The sequence below is a fragment of the Mus caroli genome, unplaced genomic scaffold (assembly GCF_978045245.1).
Source record: "Mus caroli unplaced genomic scaffold, Mus_caroli_1 scaffold_3, whole genome shotgun sequence".
NCBI classification, from domain to species: Eukaryota; Metazoa; Chordata; class Mammalia; order Rodentia; family Muridae; genus Mus; species Mus caroli.
In genome coordinates, this window is record NW_028227258.1 from 38,854,075 (window position 1) to 38,873,416 (window position 19,342).

At 44.6% G+C, this 19,342-nt stretch overlaps 1 protein-coding gene across 1 annotated transcript in view; it reads right to left on the reverse strand.

Moving 5' to 3' along the window:
- Alg14 (ALG14 UDP-N-acetylglucosaminyltransferase subunit) overlaps positions 1-19,342 on the reverse strand; it is a 76,962-nt gene that overhangs the window by 38,311 nt on the left and 19,309 nt on the right. The window contains exon 3 of the mRNA XM_021158685.3: positions 10,796-10,927. Coding sequence (XP_021014344.1) covers positions 10,796-10,927 — 132 coding nt within the window. The remainder of the gene's footprint in view (positions 1-10,795; positions 10,928-19,342) is intronic.

The following is a 19,342-nucleotide window of genomic DNA, read 5'->3' on the forward strand; positions in this document are numbered from 1 at the left end:
GCACTTCCCGCCTTCCTGTCCACAAGGACAGCTCTCTCCCAGGCTCATGGTCTCTGACCACACGTCTGTTCCTTCTTGGAAAGCAGTGTGTTCTCGCCCGCGTGTGCACGCATGTGTGCACACCATGTGTGAGCAGGTGCTTGTGGAGGCTAGAAGACGACATCGGATCCCTGGAAGAGTGATTATGAGCTGCCTGGTAATGGGCACTGGGACCCCCAAGTCTGTTCCTCTAGAAGAGCAGCCAGTTCTAACCACTGAGCTCTCTCAGCTCCACAGTTCCCCTTTTCTTCTAACTTTAGCTGGATTTTTCTATTGCAGTTGTACGGCTACCTTAAGAAAATACACTAGCTTTCCCCTTTGAAAGGAGGAGGCACCATCAGGCCCATGTCTAACATGTGCCTAACAGGCAGGAAGAGCAACAGCTCAGAGAGAGATGCAAGCAAAGCCAGCTGAGGGATGGAAACGGCAGACAGCGTGCTAGATTCTGCAGAGGAAAAAGGCAATGCTTGCCAAGTGGAAAAAGGATCAACTTAGAAAGAAAACTTATTTCAAACGTCAGAGTCCTTCCTTGAATAGGGAAGTAAGAACAGTTCAAAGCAGCCGCCAGTCAGCCATAGCCTTACTTCGACACTGATTCTGTTCTGAGCCCTCTCACAAGGTGAAACAGAAACTGTAAGCTTAAATTAAATGCTCGATGTGTGGGCAGAGTGGCTACAGACTCACCCAGCCAGAATGTCAGTGGCATTGTTGGTAACTCAACTATGAATCTGTGAGTCCTAAGGAACCAGATACTTGAGAGGATCCACACATCCAGTGGACTCTGCTCACTACAGAACCTGTTAGAAACATGTATGTCCGTGGGAAGGTTGCTGGACTTACGTTGCATATGTGACAGACAGCAGGCAGGGAGAGAGGAATATTATTATCTTCGTGTATTACAGATGACTGGGCAGGAGAGGAAACGCAACTGAAGAAAACTAAACAAGTGGTTTTCAAAATGATCTCATTTATCCTGCACAGGGTGAGGACAGCGTGATAGAATCGTTTCTGTTTGGATTGGCTTGGAAAGGCTTATGCTCAGCTCCACTTACAGACAGGCAAGCGGGTAAGGCAGACAAGCTTCGCGCTCTGAGCTGCCGCACTTCTAGCCCGGCAGGCACATGGGCCTGAGGGTGCTTCTTCCTTTCATGGAGAAAGCTAGTGCATGTTCTTAAGGGAGCAGAATGACTACAGTAGAAATGAAACCTGAAAGTGGAAGAAAAATAAACAGCTCTGTGATTTGGACTTTACTTGGTTCTGGCTGAGAAGTCCCTCCTAATAATGCATTTGCCTGCACACTATGCACATATATGCCTGTCTAAAACAAGGCAACTCGAAACCTATGACACCACCTCAGGCATCGGGCTACCCATAAGCTCCGTTTTGGACAATGTGATAACTTCCTCTGCCAACAGCAATCAGTGTCCATTCAAATACATTTCCACTTCACCCAGTACAAAAAAATGGAGAGTCTAGCCGGGTGTGGTGACGCACGCCTTTAATCCCAGCACTTGGGAGGCAGAGGCAGGCAGATTTCTGAGTTCAAGGCCAGCCTGGTCTACATACAGAGTGAGTTCCAGGACAGCCAGGGCTACACAGAGAAACCCTGTCTCGAAAAACCAAAAAAAAAAAAAAAAAAAAAAAAAAAAGGAGAGTCTAATCCAGTGCAAACAGGTTTTAGGTGCATGAACAGTAAGGCAAAGCTGCAATCTCAGGTGGCTTTTAAGGAGAATCTCCCTATTTGTCATCTTATGCCTCTGCATAGTGGGGTGTACCTATGCTTAAAAGCAGATGCATTATGGGAACAGATGTGTGCAATAAAAAAAATTATTATTTTTTTTTTCCGAGACAGGGTTTCTTTGTGTAGCCCTTGCTGTCCTGGAACTCACTCTGTAGACCAGGCTAGCCTCAAACTCAGAAATCTACCTGCCTCTGTAGAAAAATTATTATAAGACATAATCTACCAATCAAGCCAGAGAACTCCTTTCATTATGACCCTTAGCAGCCAAACTCCTACTTCTTTTGAACCCCATGAAAGAAAGCCTCCACCCGTTACCAGGGCCCTTGAGTATCTTCACTCTATAGACCCACTGCCAATCTTTTTAAAAGATTTATTTTATGTATATTGTACACTGTAGCTATCTTCAGACACACCAGAAGAGGCATCATATCCCATTACAGATGGTTGTGAGCCACCATGTGGTTACTGGGAATTGAACTCAGGACCTCTGGAAGAACAGTCAGTGCTCTAAACTGCTGAGCCATCTCTCCAACCACCCACTGCCAATCTTGATAGTGACAAGATCTGTTCTACAGATTTGCTTTTGAATAAAGTTTGCCTGGCAACATTGAAAAGTTATGAGGCCTTATTTTTGACTCTTTGAATAAGAGGCCAAGAAGATGGAGTGTCTAGATCCTGACCACTGGTAACACTGGTGTAGCTGACCTTTTCTGGCCTAATAAAATTCCTTTGAGTATGTTATGAGGTTTTTGATCACTAAAACATAGTAAAAGATGAAGGTTATTAAGCAAGTAGAATTGTATCAACAAGGGGAGAAGCAATCTCACCCAAGAGTTCTGGTATCTTGACAGAAAGTTGATTCCTCAGAATGTTTTAAACGCATGTGAATTAGCAGATCAATAATATTTTTATATGCTACCCAAATAGAGATAATCTTGATGCCAACAAGCTTTGGCTTTCTCCAAAAAAAAATACCTAATTTAAAAAAAAAAAATCATAGCGGGACTAGAGAGATGGCTTAGTGGTAAAGAATACTGACTGCTCTTCCAGAGGTCCTGAGTTCAATTCTCAGCAACCACATCATGGTGGCTCACAACCATCTACAATGGGCTCCGATGCCCTCTTCTGGAGTGTCTGAAAAGAGTAGCAGTATCAATCAATCAATCAATCAATTAATCTTTTTAAAACCATAGCATTCTACTTATGGACAATAACCCTCTGTGCTCGTCAGTAACTTGTTTGGCCAAGGACTTTCCTAACTCAAACTGAGTTTGATACTGGGGCAAGAATGTCTAAGTAAAATAATGGCCTTCTTCCATTCAAAACACGAGTGTAGATCAATCAATACCTCTACGTTTGTCATAGTAAGTTAAGTCTCGGGCAAGGAGGCAGAGCATTAAACTCAAATGGTCTACTTCTTCCCAAGTGTCACAAACTGAAAATCTAAAATACTTTTTACTTGATTCAAAGTTCAATTAGGTTTCAATCTTGTATGTGAAACCCTTTCTTTGAGTGCTTTATTTGACGATGGCCAGGCTGGAGTAAAGCCAGCCACTCATCAAACAGCCGGCCGGCATGGCAGGCCTGAGACAAGCCAAGCGGAGTGGGTGTCTTTGTTTTAAGGGTGACTCACATCATCCAACCTTCATTCATTTTTGGTCACCCCACAAGTATGAAAGCACTTTGCTAGGAAGAGACCATGGGAAAGTGGAAAACACTTGCCCTTTACCCTCAAGAACTTCACAGATTCTGCCCCGTCTCTAACACAAGCAGTCCTTTAATGACTAGTAACCTTGCAAAGTGAACTTTTCCATTCCCATGTTTGAAACAAACCAATTTTCTTCAAGAGTATATTTACTGGAGAATGTGACTCAAATATTCTTACTTGTAGGAAAAACTAAGGGTGAAACAACGAAAGAAATTGTTGGGCTTTGAGATGCAGAACAGTAAACTCACAGGGACTTTAATACGGGAGCAATACGTTGATCACGTTAGGGAAGGGAGGAGAGAGGAGAGCATAAAAGGCTAAGTAACATCTATGGGGCTGGTTAGAAGGGTCACAAAGTATGTGTGCCCCTTTCAGCAATAAATAGAACCATTAGAAAGTCAGTAAACGTAGAAAAACTTCAACAGTGTCATCAACCAACATGGCAATTAAGAATATTTCATAAAACAGCAGGATAGAGCACACGTCCTTTTCAAACATCTGTGGATTATCCACACAATTATATGTTGGATTTTATAGCAAACCTCAATAAATCAAAAAACAGAGCAGTTCCCTGAGCATGCTAGACATCAGAAAGACAGCAGGCAGGAAGATCATGGCAGAAGCCATGTGACAATGCACAACAGCACAGACACTGTGAAGTCAATATGGAGGGTCTCAAATACTAAATCAGAGCTACTCCAAGAGCCAGCAGCTGGGTGTGGTGGTGCACGCCTTTAATCCCAGCACTTGGAAGGCAGTGGCAGGCAGATCTCTGTGAGTTCGAGGCCAGCCTGGTCTATGGAGAAAATCCAGCACAGTTAGGGTAGTTACACAGAGAAACCCTGTCTCGAAAAACCACACACACAAATGCACACATACATGCACATGTGTGCACATACACACAAAGATCCAGCAACATCACTCCTATGTTATCTCTGCAAAGAGATGTATGTCAGGATGCCACAGAAATGCATATACATCTATGTTCACTGCTTCACTATTCTCATGATAGACAACTGTGTCCTTCTCCAGATGAACAGATAAAGAAAACATGATATATAGGCACAACAGACTTTTGTTCTGTGGTAATGAAAAATGAAATAGAGCCAGGTATGGAAGGGAGTGTCTGGAGTGCCAGCATGTAGGAGGCAGGGGCAGAAGGGGCAGGAGTTCGAGGTTACTTTCCACTACATAGAAGGTTTAGGGTCAGCCTGTGCTATGGGCCATCTTAGAACCCATCTTAGGAAAACAAATGCAATTACGTCATTTTCTTTTTTCTTTCTTTAAAGATTTTTATTTATTATTACACATAAGTACACTGTAGCTGTCTTCAGACACTCCAGAAGAGGGTGTCAGATCTCATTACAGGTGGTTGTGAGCCACCATGTGGTTGCTGGGATTTGAACTCAGAACCTTCAGAAGAGTAGTCAGTCCTCTTAACCACTGAGCCATCTCGCCTGCCCCATTTTCTTTTTTAATAAAGAATTATTTATTTTATGTATATGAGTACACTGTAGCTGCCTTCAAACACACTACAAGATCCCATTACAGATGGTTGTGAGTCACCATGTGGTTGCTGGGAATTGAACTCAGGACCTCTGGAAGTACAGTCAGTATTCTTAACTGCTGAGCCCAATTTTGTCATTTTCATGAAAGGGGTGGAACTGGTCGTCACTATCATGCTAAGCAAAATAAGTACTGCAGACAGACAAATATTGCAAGTACATATTTACATATGTAAATCCATATGTACATATATATATATATACACACACATGTGGATATACACATATATGACAAGAAAATAGAAGAGGTACTATGGGAACTAAAGGAAGGGGGAGGGGAGCAAGAGAATGTGACGGGGGAACAGAAAACTACCGTGGCTTCTCTGATGCAGAATTTAATACACATATGATATGAACATAGGAAGGGGACTCTGGGGGAGGAAGGATGTAGGAGAGGAGGGAGGAGTGAAAATGAACAGGAGAACAATAAGGATACACGCAATGTAGTCATCAAACTCATTACTTTGTATGACAATGTGAAAAGACTTCTCGTCTTCTTGGGGAGACGAGAGATGGAACAGTAAAGCCCAGCATAGTTTTTATAATTAGAAACTGGAAATGTTTAACTTGTTTAATTTTCCAAGTCAATTCCTTTGTAGGATTCTGTGACTACTCTTCCTTAGTAACTCTTCTCTGTGTGCGCACATGTTCATGTGTGCTTGTACATCTGACTGCTTGTGGAGGTCAGAGGTCAATGCAATCTGCCTGATTCTGCCTCCTCGCCTATGGCCCGCCCAGTGCTAGGGGTTTTAGACGTGTGCACCTGGCTTTTATGTGAGGACTTGGGAAAGCAGTGGCGGTACATGCTTTTGATCTTAGCACTTGGGGGGGGGGGGTAGGGAGTTGGGGGATGGGTGCAACCAGATCTCTAAGTTTGAGGCCAGCCTGGTCTACAGAGCAAGTCCCAGAGCAATCCTGTCTTGAAAAACAAACAAACAAAAGAGATTTTACTGTAATTTATTTTATTTGATAGTCAAGAAAGTTGTGGGCATCAGAATCTGGTGCAGCTGTGAATGTGGGCACCTTGGTGGAGCTGTTAGCGTAGCGAACCTCTCAGTGGACAAATGCACTGTGCTAGATCTCTGTCACACTGACTCTCTGGGCTTGTTCTGAGGCTGTAGTTGTTCCCAGTGTTGGTTCAGGTTTTATCTTCACAATAAATGTGTAGCTATCGACGAAATTAACCTGACACACACGGCGTCTGGGGCGTCAGGGCCGTCACAGCCACCACAAGGCTCTCCTCTCTACTCTGTTCTTTTAAGACTCTTTGGTTTCAGGTGCATTATCATTTCTAGCCAGTCCTGCAAGGAATGGCATGCAACATCTGAATTTGGGGGAGACTTCCACACTCAGTGGGCCATGGATGAACACAGGCAGGATCTTCTTCTTGTCCTTTGCCTGCAGTGGAGAGGGGTCTCTGGTTTGTTTTTATTAAATGGGCATGTTCTTAAGTGGAGGCTCGCTGGTGGTGCTGACCATATCAAAGTCACTGTCAAATAATGCTTAGGATTTTTGTGACTTTTAAAACTCAGTCACTTAGGGGGCTGGAGAGATGGCTCAGCGGTTAAGAGCACTGGCTGCTCTTCCAGAGGTCCTGAGTTCGATTCCCAGCAATCACATGGTGGCTCACAACCATCTGTAATGGGATTTGACACCCTCTTCTGGTGTGTCTGAAGGGAGCAGTGGTGTACTTATATACATAAAATAAATAAATCTTAAAATAAAATAAAAACCTTAGTCACTTAAAAGTGGGATAAGGATTTCTACAAACTCCATCCCCTTCCTTTCTTATCCCTTACAAACATGAGGATATCCCACACACATTTTTTTACAAGCAGTTTTATAGCATTTATGAAACTTTAGAGTAATTAAGAGGGAAATGGAGAGGCTAGCAAGCCCAAACCTTTTTGTTTTAAGGTGAATAAGGCCTGGAAGGGAACTGAATGACATAAAGTAAGAAGCCTCGGACCAAGTGTCCCACCATCAGAAGCTTGGAGCTGCGTCACACAGCACAGACATGCCTAGCGTTCCTAAGGAACTGGGCTCAATCCCCACTCCGCAATAGCAAACAAAACTCAGGCCAGGGACTCACTGAGCTCTTCTGCATCCACAACAGACATTACCCATCGCTCCATCATTTCCTGCTGAGTTGTGATGTTGCTGCACTCATGTGTGTCGGGCCGAGTAATGGAGGAGGAATTTGAAATGGGTGGAAAATGCGGGGAGAGTTCTGTTCCACGGCGCACTCAGCGCCACAGAAAGACGGAAGCGGAAGCTAGAGAGACCTAGCAAAGGGCATCCTTGACTAAGAGGCTCGCTACACTAACAGCTCCATCAAGGTGCCCACATTCCCAACGGCACCAGATACTGATGGCCACAAGTTCCTTGATTATTAGATAAAAATAAATCTCCATAACCTGTGTGGGAGGAAGACACACCAGGACTCTCGCACACAAATGCTTATAACAACATCGGAGAGAGGAATCGCTGATGGATTGTTTGGAGAATCCCCAGAAAGGACACCCCTGTAACAAAAGTCATCGCTGCTGAAACTAAGAGGGGAGAAAGGGCAGATTATCAGCCTACCTGAAAGGCTTCTAACCAATAATAGCCACACCCTGTTTATTACAGAACAAATGCCCCCTGGCTTTTAATATGTCCCAGGATTCAACTCATGAACCAGGGTTTAGATTATAAAAGGTAACAGAATAAGTTTGCTGGACAGTGAGTCCTGGTTTTAATAAAACTAGATGATACTAAAGTGAATATGATCTTTTCGTTTGTTGAGACAGGGTCTCTCTCTATATTCCTAGCTGTCCTATAACTTAATATGTAGTCCAGTTGGCCTTGAACTCACAGAGATCCTCCTGTCTCTGCTTCCCAAGTGCTGGGGTTAAACATGTGCACCAACATGCCCAGCCCAATTCTTAAAAAAAAAAAAAAAATAGCAATTTCAGTTTAGTAAATATTATCACTATTTTTCCCTTTTCAAGACATGATGGGGGGGGGGGGGGCGACGGCGGCGCGCGGCTGGAAAAGGTGGCTCAGTGGTGAGAGCATCAGCTGCTTTTCCAGAAGTTCTAAATTCAATTCCCAGCACCCACAAGGAGGCTTATAACCAGCTGTAACTGTAGTCCCAAGGGATCTGGGTGCCCTCTTCTGGTGTGCAAACAAAGCATCCATACACAGAAAATAAATAACTAATTTAAAAAACATATATGATTGGACTTAATTAGCAATGTTTATCTTTTCACAAAGATGAGAAATGCCACCTTGAAATCTATGCAAGAATGGTCTTCTTTCATGAAACTCAATTTAACCTAGTTTTCTGTTTATGGGTATCTTGCCTGCATCTCTGCCTCTGCACTATGCGCATGAGTGGTGCCTTCAGGGGCCCTAGATCTGGCGTTACAGATGGTTGTGAGTCATCACGTAAGTGCAGGGAATCAACCCCAGATCCTCAGGAGAGTGGTTAGAGCTCTAGCCACTGTGCAATCTCTCCAGCTTCAAAGAACGGCTTTATACTTTAGACGTACGTAATTGTTATATGAGTATGGGTCTACACTGGGAAAAATTCTCTTCACTGTCAGAACAAAGCCAGACTCATGCATGTTTCAATTTTTACTCATTAGACTGTTACAGGCAAGGAATTAAGCCAAGGAAGCAAGCGTTCACACTGCTCCTGACTAAGCCAGTTTAATTAGGATTTCCCGTTATCTATCTAATGCTGCTGCTTTTAACTTACCGAAAAGTACTGTAGTGAGGCTTACGTATAACATCAGGTAAGAAATTCTTAACAGTTCTTAAAATTCAGTAAAATAAAATAACCCTTTCCTCCCTCCTACTTATCTCCCGGGTTTAAAAATAAATGAAGCGTTCCAAGAACAATCTTTTAAGAAAGATATTGCCAAGCAATGTGGTTGTAGACTATGAGTTAAACTTATTTTGACAAAAATTTGAGGGGACGGGGGAGATGGCTCATGGTTAAGGGCACTGGCCGCTCTTCTAGAGAACCTGGGTTCAATTCCAGCACCCACAGGGTAGCCCACAACCCTCTGCGATTTTGGTCCCAGGAGATCCAAAGCATCTTCTGGCCTCCTTGGGTGCTAGGCATGTACAACCTGGGTTCAATTCCAGCACCCACAGGGTAGCCCACAACCCTCTGCGATTTTGGTCCCAGGAGATCCAAAGCATCTTCTGGCCTCCTTGGGTGCTAGGCATGTACATGGTACCCAGACATACACGCAGGCAAAACACCCATACATATAAAATAAAAAATAAACTTCTTGAAAAAGAAATATGTACAGAATTAATCTGCGGTGTTATAAATCAGAAAGTAACAGTGATTTCTTGGGGGTGAGGGTTGGCTGGAAGAAGCCAGAGAAAACAATCTAAGATGTGGAAAATTTCTATATATTATTAGGGATGTGGTCAAACTTATACTTGTGGTACACTTAAGAGCTGTACATTCTATGGTATGTAAATGCTATTTTTTAAAAAAAACCTCATAGTGAGCCATTCATGTAAAGAATATGGGGTTTTGAACAGTCCTCCATTAAGAGAGTTTGAGCTACATTCTAGCTGATGAAGGACAACTAATGGAGAAATTGCTAAATCACCGGACCTAAACACATTTTGGCTCAATTCTTCATAAGCATAGTATATCCCTTGCCGGGATTGCTCTCTCTGGGAGTCAAGTACAGAGTTTTCTTTCAGGCTACAGTACCTAATAGATTCTGCCTACAGGAATGAGCAGCATTTAAGAGCAGTGTACAGCACTGGGATGCACACCCTCAGGTCTGCACTATCTACTGTAGCCTCCCACAAGCCAGAAACAGGCTGAACCAGACCTTGACTTTGTGGCCATTAAAGAGATTACCTAGGGTGGAGCCTGCCTCCCTGGATCACTCTATTGTTCAGCGACTGCCACTGCTGCTACCTGCTGGGAGTCGGCCTAGCTGTTCCAGAGCCTACAGTGGTCACCTGCAGCTGGGCTCCAAGGATGATTTGGCGGGAATGGGCTTTCCCCTCTCCTTTATAAAGCGTTCCGCCATTAAAAATTTGAACCTTGAGCAGACTAGTTGTCTTGGTTCCATTATTTTTCAATCCGCCTAGATCCCCTCTTTTCTTTCAGCTCCAGGCTGCCTTCCAGACTCGAACCCAGACATGAGAGCCACAGGCCGGCCCTAACAATCTACATTTGCAACTAATACTGCAAGGACTTTGAGAGAGTGCAAGACTTTCACAGACACGGAGAATGAATGATACAAAAAAAAAAAAAAGAAAGCATTTAGCTTGTGTCTTTATTTTCTGTACCCCTTTCCTATGAAAACTTGAATATGTATAAAATTCGGACCGCCACATACCATATTTGGTAAAAAAAAAAAAAGTTTTAACAAATAGCAAAAAGACTATTGAAAAAGAGTCAACTATTTGCTGGCTGGCTTGCACAGGCTGGTTGGTTAGGAACCACGGTGAACAGCCACAAGCATCAGTTTAAAACACTATTAGCATTTATCACTATAAGAGGAAGGGCGAGGACAAACTGAGTTCAAACTAAAACTAGAAAAGCAAATCTCTCACCGCTTTCAGGAAAGTGCATATAAACTATAAAGTCTAGCATTCCTCTAAAAAGCCCTGGCTCCCTGACAAACGGATGCTGGTGAATAAAGCAGTAGATCTTATTATCAGTGGGCAGCTATAGGAGAGTTACTTTCTGATTTAAGTGACAGGCTTACATACCAAATCTGGCTTTATTCGGAGAACCAATGGGAAGGAGAACCACATGGAGTAGAAGGTGGTGAACAGGGAGGAGAGCCAGGACTGCTGAACCTCTCGGCTTCTCGGAATTCGGTGAAGGTGATACTTGGGGTGCTAGAAGGAAACAGCAGAGACCCAAATAAATTAATAGATAATACTCAATTTAGACAGTTAGCATCTTTCATTTTTAATTTTTACCTTAAATACTTTAAGAGTTGCAAATCTTATTTCATGTTTCATCTAACTTTACATGATTAGATAAGATGATGAGGTTCCCAAAGGCAATTTAAAAAGCAAAGTCCATTTTGTCAGTAAGTCAGAAGAGATCTTCCGTAAAATATATTACAGGACAAGTGTAACATGCTGATACATACAAAGAGAGCTGATAAATCAATATATAAAGCAATCTTATATCAAGATGGAGAAGATGGACCGATAACTTCAGATAGAAGAAATACAAACAGCCAACAAACATGAAGAGATAGTTAACACTGAAACACAAGAAAAGGCATGAATTCTTCAAGTCCTTGTTGAACAGTAATAGACACTCAGTGTTGATGAGGGCAGAGAGAAATAGACTCATACATTCCCTGTGTGGATATGCTGGTACAACTTGCAGGCAGTGGGTTAGTGGTTAACGCCAACCTGGTGATCTAAGTCCAATCCCAGAACCCATGTAAAGATGAAGAGGAGAAACACCCCTGCAAAGTTGGCCTCTGACATGTATACGTGTATGTGTGCACACACCTCTAAATTAAAAACAGAATGTAAGGTCTCAAGCTGTCTTTAAGCCTGTGGGGTGAAGCTGCGGTGTTAGATTTCTAATGTACTTCAGGGACAGTGCAGGTCAGTGGGGTATAACCCAGGAGTGTGCACAGCTCTTAAATTCTGCACTCATCCTTGGACGGCAGAATTAACAGACAGGAAGCAGTAACCAAGAAAGCAAGAAGTAAGCCTGGGCACTTGCAATTATTATTAATGCAATTAATAATTATTAATTGAAAATAATAGGAGCCAAAATCCTTTCTCTGGACAGAAACAAACAAAACCATGAACAATAGGTATAACTTTAATTCTTTCAAGCCTTATTTAAATAACAGTTCTTCAACGTTTTAACCTCCCTCACAGCCCGCCACCCATCAGAGGCAGTGGGGGTGGAAGGGTGCAGAGGAAGTGGACCTGTTCAGAAAGGTTCTGTGTAGCAAATTCCATCTGTGTTGTCTGGAAATCAGCGGTTCCGTTCACAGGTTAGTAGCTGCAGCTCGATCCACTCGCAAACACTTTACTGATACATCAGCAGCCCAGTTTGGCAGAGTTGGGATAACAAACACAAATCAGCAGTGGTGGTGTGGCCTAGCCAAGGCAGCCAGCCTCAGCCTCAGCAGAGTCAGCAGGAGGGACCAGGCGAAGTTCTCACCTGTGCTTCTCTCAGCAAAGTGAAGATCAGTGAAGACGCAACAAGCATTGCACAGCTAGCTTGGCCCCCACCCCCACCCCATCACTGTGGAGTCCCTCCAAACACCACATGTCCTCCAAGTATCTTGCCTCAGCACGAGTGTCTGTCTCAAACAGCTCGAGTCTGAAGAAGAGGCAAAAAACCACGGGCATGCCACCATCACTTTTTGGGTGCATTTCTCTCTATGGAGTCCCAACAGATGCAGCACAACTACGCAGTGTAAGACAGACCAATACATGCCTGTTGTTAGCAAAGGATCCTTCATCACATGCCCTCTCATGTGCTTGCTTAAGCAGACAGAACATCCTTTCTCCTGGGCCTGCTTCAGCTAAATGCTCCTTCACGAGCCTTTCACCTGTGTTCACTCCAGGAAAACACTTTTTCCCATGTTAGTCCCAGCAAAACACCATCCAACACAACTGACTCTCCAAAGAACCATTAAGTTTTCACTTCACACAGGACACATCCCGAGTTAGTTTCCTGCAGAGAAATGAAGATTTATGTTGGCACTGGCAGATCCGCAGGGAGAGAGGGGTTAGTCCCCCCATATATCTTTCCAGAAACCTCATTCCATAATCCCATAGCTATTTGTTGATCCCAAATGTCTCTGCTACTCCCTGGCTCAAGTCATCCCCATCTTTCACCTTGGCTGCTACTCCTAACAGCCTCATAATGGTCCCTTTCCTTCTTTTATCCTGATGTAATTTATTCTCTACAGAATCACCAAGACTCATCTTTTGATAATAGAAAGCAGATCCTTTCATTCTCCTGCATAAAATCCCCCACAGACTTCCCTGCACTTGGGATAAGGTCCAAGCTCCCTGCAGTTGCTCCCAGGCTCCCATATAATCTGGCACCAGTCTGTCGCTAATCCCTCTGTGTTCGCTCAGCAAGCCACAGTCTGTATGTGTCACACTTCTATCTGAAGACCCCCTCTTCTGCTCCATCTCACCCTGTCATTCCTGTCCCCAGACAGTCTCACAGTTAGCCTCATCCTTCAGATCAGTTCCCAACTGAACAGTATCTGCTCAGGGGACAGACAGCGCCCCTCCACCAAAATTCTGCCTTACGCTCTTCACAGCAATTATTGGTACCAACTTAACCTGTTGATTTATGTATTTGATTTTCTGCCTCTTTCACCAGAATACAACTTGAGAGAATTTTATTTTTTCTACCGCTGTAATACTAGAGCCTAGTCTGGTATCTCCCAAATTTTAATCTTGGTAAACATTCAGCATATTATTGCAGTGGCCATGGTGTGTCCAGAGGACAGTGTTCTACCATGCACACAGGAAACTGTTGTTACAGTTTCTCCATGTTCAGTCTGTGCTCTATGCTCAAGACGGTGAGGCGGATGACTCTGGCTCTTCATGATTATCCTAGGGCTGAAGAGACGAACAACTGGAAACTCTTCACTTCACAGATGAGGAGTCCCTTCCTCAAGGTGACAGTGTCAGGACCTGGGCCTGGGCTTTCCAGATACCCTGAATATGTGGGATGGTCCTTTGTACAGGTGTTTCATGGATCCCTGTGCCTTGCTGAGGAGATGTTAGAAATACCTCCTGCGATACCGTCTATCATCCTAATGTACAGCCTAGCCAGTTTCTTTTTCTTGTTGCTGTTGTTGTTGTTGTTGGTGGTGGTGGTAGTAATGATGCTGCTGCTCCTCCTCCTCTTCTTCTTCTCCTTCACTTTTTGAGACAAGGTTTCTCTGTGTAGCTCTGGCTGTCCTGGAACGTACTCTGTAGACCAGGCTGGCCTCCAATTCACAGATCCCCTTACCTTAGTCCCTCTCCCCATCCCCTCACTCCCATCCCCCAAGTTCTGAGACTAAAGGTATACACCACTGCCTCAGGTTCTTTGTTTTTCAACTCACTTTATATTTATATATTGATGGTCGAAAGCCCACAGATCTCTCAATCCCCCCACCTCTCCCTCCCCCTCCCCGTCTCTCCCTCACTCCCCTCTCAGAACTCTGCTCTCCTGTATCTTTGTCCTGTGTTAGTTCTGCCCTATTGGTTGAATTCACCAGTCCCATCTACCACTTGTCAGCAGTGACAGGCTCCACCCTCAGACCTCCAAGGCTTTGGGTGGAAATGCAGAATAAGAACACAGGACATAGGACCTTGAAATCTTCAGATTTTGTTGACTTTCAGGCCCCAGCTTCTTCAAGAAAGTCCTGCGATTTTGGTGTTGCTCCAGCCTGGCAGCCAGTGGCTGTGAGGATCTGAGAAAGGGGTCTCTTAGGTGTCTCATTTCTCTTTGTATAGTTCGCTGTGTACAATCCTGTGATGGTTTGTATATACTTGGCTCAGGGAGTAGCACTATTAGATGGTGTAGCCCTGTTGGAGTAGGTGTGGCCTTGTTGGAGTAGGTGTGTCACTGTGGGCATGGGCTTAGGACCCTCACCCTAGCTGCCTGGAAGTCAGCTAGCAGCCTTCAGATAAAGATGTAGAACTCTCAGCATCTCCTGCACCATGCCTGTCTGGATGCTGCCATGCTTCTGCCTTGATGAATGAGTTGAACTCTGAACCTTTAAGCCAGCTCCAATTAAATGTTGTTCTTCTAAGAGTTGCTTTGGTCATGGTGTCTGTTCACAGCAGTAAAACCCTAACTAAGTCAAATCCCTAATATGGAAATGCTATGAAATATAATCTGCCCACTTTTACACTGTCAGCCAAGGAAATGAGGCTTGTTCTCTCTCTACCACACAGGAACAAAAAGCATACATCAGCAAAACACTGTGTTTGAGCCTCCTAACTGAAGGGCAGGACTCTCCAGAGGACCCACCCCTCTTATCCCCCATCCCTGCATGGTTCTCTACCCATCTCAACCAACATACGATCAAATGTGAGTGGTGTGATGGTAGGAGATGCTGAGGTGTAAAATCTTCAAGTGGAGAAGTGCATTTTTTTTTTCTTTCAGGTTTCTAGTTTGCCTGAAATGACGTGAAATCCGGAGTCAAACACTGGTGGTAATGACAACTTTGAACAGTCACAGTATGTTCCAGAATTGCATCACTGCCAAACCCCACAAACAGATCTGGCTTCAGATTTGTGAAAACTAAATAGAAGTTTACAGTGATTTAGATGGAAAATAATTCCACCAAAGAATCCAGATGGTATCATAAACCGCAAGAGAGCAGACGGAGTGGCTATGAGGTCACTTCTTTTTGTTACCACACACTTACTATTAAATGGATGCCGCACTGGGGCAGAACCCTAGAGACAAGATGAACACTGAAGTAACCAAATTTCACTCAACTAAGCTTTCACCTTTCTTTCATAATATTTAAAAGCAATGTCCTCTTTCTTCCTATATATAGGTGCATGTGTATATAAATAGACATGATGGTTGAACGGATCATTTGAAAGTTAAGACATCCACAATTTACCACAAGACCATTTTTATATACTCGCCCTTCAAATGCTTGGTACTTGTTTATCTCATGGGAGCTGACGTGTCGAGGAGTGACAATGAACGAGCGGGCTGTGGTAGAGTGAGCCTGCTGCCACCCGGCTGCCCCCTCTAGCAAACCAGCCTGTGGAGACCTTCATCTCCCATTATGAAGCAAGAGCACAGGACTCTCCTCGGGGATCTTCAGCTCGTTTCAATGACCTCTCGACTCAGGTGTGAGGACTGTTGGCTTACATGTGTAGTCCTTGCTACGCAGCCAAGGCCAGCCTTGAACTTGAGGTGATTTTCCTGCTCAGGCATCCCACACAGCAGGATTATAGGCTCCACCACAGGCAACTACCCAGCCTGACGTGTTAGGACTCCACCTTCCCTTGAGAGGACCCTTCCTGGCCATGCAGAAAAATTTTCCAGAAATTATTATTGAATTATGACCCAAAGACTCTAAGCCATCTACAGTGAACTGTCATGTTCTTCCTGCAACTTTTTGGCTCCTTCTTTTGACAATATCAGTCTTCCTTTGGCTAAGTCATCCTTCCGGCTGGTTTTGGTGGCATTCACTCCATCTCATTTATCCCCAACCAATGCCCCAAATAGGCTTGGAATAGCTTCAGCCTCGCAGAGTATATATTCCTAATGGATGTTGGATGGTTTAAGCAATCATTCGGAAATCAAAAATGACCATAATTTTTCCATATAAGAAAGTGGCCACTCCTGACTCCTAAGATTGGCTAAAGTAGATGAGCGCACACATAACTCAGTAGAGACCTCGAGGCAGATGTTTGCCATGGCTTCCGGGAAACAGGCTTCTCCTCTCTGTCTGTAAGTCGTAAGAGACCTAGTCTTTCCTCACACAACCAGGACAAACTGTGAAGCCTGGGGTTCGCTCCCTTAACAGCAAGCAGGGCTTAAGGCAGCACCATGAGGAGCCATGTGCAACTGTAGGAGACAGGGCCAGGAGACTTCCCTGTCACCATTAATGACATCCCTGGGCAGCTGCACTGAGTTGGGCCAGAGGCAAGACTACATTTTTTTTTTTTCTGTTTTGTTAAGTTGCCAGATTCCTCTTATTTTCTTTTTTTTGTATAAGCAACTGCGGCTTTCAGAACTGTACTTACAATTACGAGCGGAGATTCATTTGCTCATCATTCACTAAACAAGCAATGAGCACTTCCCAGGCGACAAGAACTGAGGGTGGATAAGACACTTAGAGGGAACCCACTACAGTCCTGAAGGGAAAGTCATGGAAACCATCAAAAAAAATCAAAGACAAGGACCACATGAGACATAACTAACTTGCTAGTCACCAAGTAAGAAACAATGAACTACATCTTCATCACTCAGGTCTCCTGTAGGAGATGCATGAGCTGACTCACAATGGATAAAAAAATAGATGACGGGTCCTGAGGCAGAGGGGGTCTGAGAGAACAGGGAGGATGTGGGGAGCTATATTTTGACACAGAAGAAACAAGATAGAAAGCAGGATACGTGGCGTTAGAGGGATGAAGTTTTTAAAGCCAGGCTAGAAAGCACATCCTGGAGTCCAAAGGAATGAGACACTGGCCATTGTTACGAGGGGACTGTGATCAGATCTGCATTCAAGAAATACCACGCTGACAACTAGGAGGGAAAGCAGACACGGAAAGGAGCGGAGGAGGGAATGCTGGGAGACAGCACACACCTACCAGGGTAATGATGCTGTCAGTTAAGGTGGAGGAGTGGAGAGTAAACAATGGGGAAAGGGGGCTTGGAGGTGGGGAGTGAGCTCTGCTCTTGTTTCCAGCTGGAGGGATGGTACTGTCACACTCTAAGAGAACAAGAAGGGACAAGAAGCTTAGAACATACCCTGTACTCACTGTGGTCTACTTGTTTGTTTATTGAGTAGTACTATGGAAAGCGTCACGCATGCTGGGCAAGGACTGCACCATTCAGAGAGAGAGAGAGAGAGAGAGAGAGAGAGAGAGAGAGAGAGAGAGAGAGAGAGAGAGAGCGAGAGAGAGAGAGAGAGAGAGAGAGAGAGAGAGAGAGAGAGAGAGAGAGAACATGTGCACGCCCTGAAGCCAGAGCAGGATGGGGCCTTCACCCATCACTCCTCTTTATTGCCTTAAGACAGTCTTTCCCCAAACCAGACACAGTTTTGGCTAGGCCGGCTGGCCAGTAAGCTTTCAGGCTCTCCCTGCCTTTGCCTCCCCTCCCCGTCGTGCTGAGGTTACAGGCTCAGCTTTCCGCACAGGTGCTGGGGACTCAAGCTCGAGTCCTATGCTTGCAGAGCAGGAACCTCTGTCCACTAGGAAGTCTACCCCACCTCTATGGAGACAGGATCTCACAGGCAGTCCTGGTTGGGTTTGAACTTGCTCTTTCCTACCTCAGGTTCCCACATAGCTGGGATTACAGGCCCTTGCCACAAGGGCCGGCTGAAGATTGGTTTTGAGCATAATTTAGTGAAGCAGTGAAATTCTCCAATTACAAACTATCAGTGTTAAAAATATATATATATTAGAGACTGTCAATATGGCTCAGGGAGTATAATGGGCTGGCAAGATGCTTCAGAAGGTAAAGATGCTGTTTATCAAGCTTAGTTCCCATGACCCACATACTGAAGGAGAATTATTTCCTGGAAGTTATCGCCTGACCTCCACACATGTGCACATCCACACATCTATACACCCACAAAACAAAATCAAGAAACACACACACATTTAGGTGTATCATGGGGTGGCAGGAGGCTCTGTTTCTGGAACAAGGGCAAAGGGCTGACCCGGCAGGTGGGTCAACTGGTGATGAAGGAGGCCAAGACTCAGAACTTAGATTCTGCCACACCCCGGAGAGGCACGGCCCAGAGACACAGCCTCACTTAGAGCTGACAAGTCAGCCTTGAGAGGCAGCTGTGGATCCCTGGTGGCTAGCTGAGGATCCCTGATTATTTAGGCCTCCACGTTTCACTAAAGAAGACAGAGGCCTAGGGAGGTTGATCTGCCCAAGCAGACAGATCTGGCTATCAGCAGTACCCGGTCTGGAGTGAGCAGCTCTCCTCTCTCCCTCACACAGTCAGCTGCCATCAGGTGAGCACTGACCAGGCACCTACCTGTAGGATCCGCTAACACCCTTTGCACCTATGTGTCGGGCTCACTTCCCTGCCAACCTATGCCGTCCCCAGTTCATCTGCCTAGAACTGGAAGTGAGTAACCACACGGCCTTGCTCCTTAGAGAAATGAGAATCATGCAATCCCTTGTGTGGCTGTGACTATCAGGCTTCAGATGCATTTCCCAGGCCTAATAGCTATGGAAAGAGCATCCAAGGAAGAGTTCAAAGGAAGGAGACAGGGAATCCCCAGTGAGCTACATATTGATTCATGGAAACAGAAAGATATCGTAAGTCTGGGTGTGGTGCTATATAATATTTGGCAATACGTACATATTTTCTTACTCAGATAGTTTGTCCATTTCATCTTATTCTACTCTGAGTCGAGGCATCTGACTTTTTTCTGGGTAGAGGTATTTTTACTTTTATGTAGACCTGGGTATAGTTAATGTTATGTTTTTATAAAAAGACCAGGAATATGTTTTGTAGAGTGTGGTATGGTGAGCTGAGAGAGGTGCCTCAGTGGGCTCTCTGAGGCATCCCTTCCCCCTGTGGTACCAGCAATATGATGGGTATG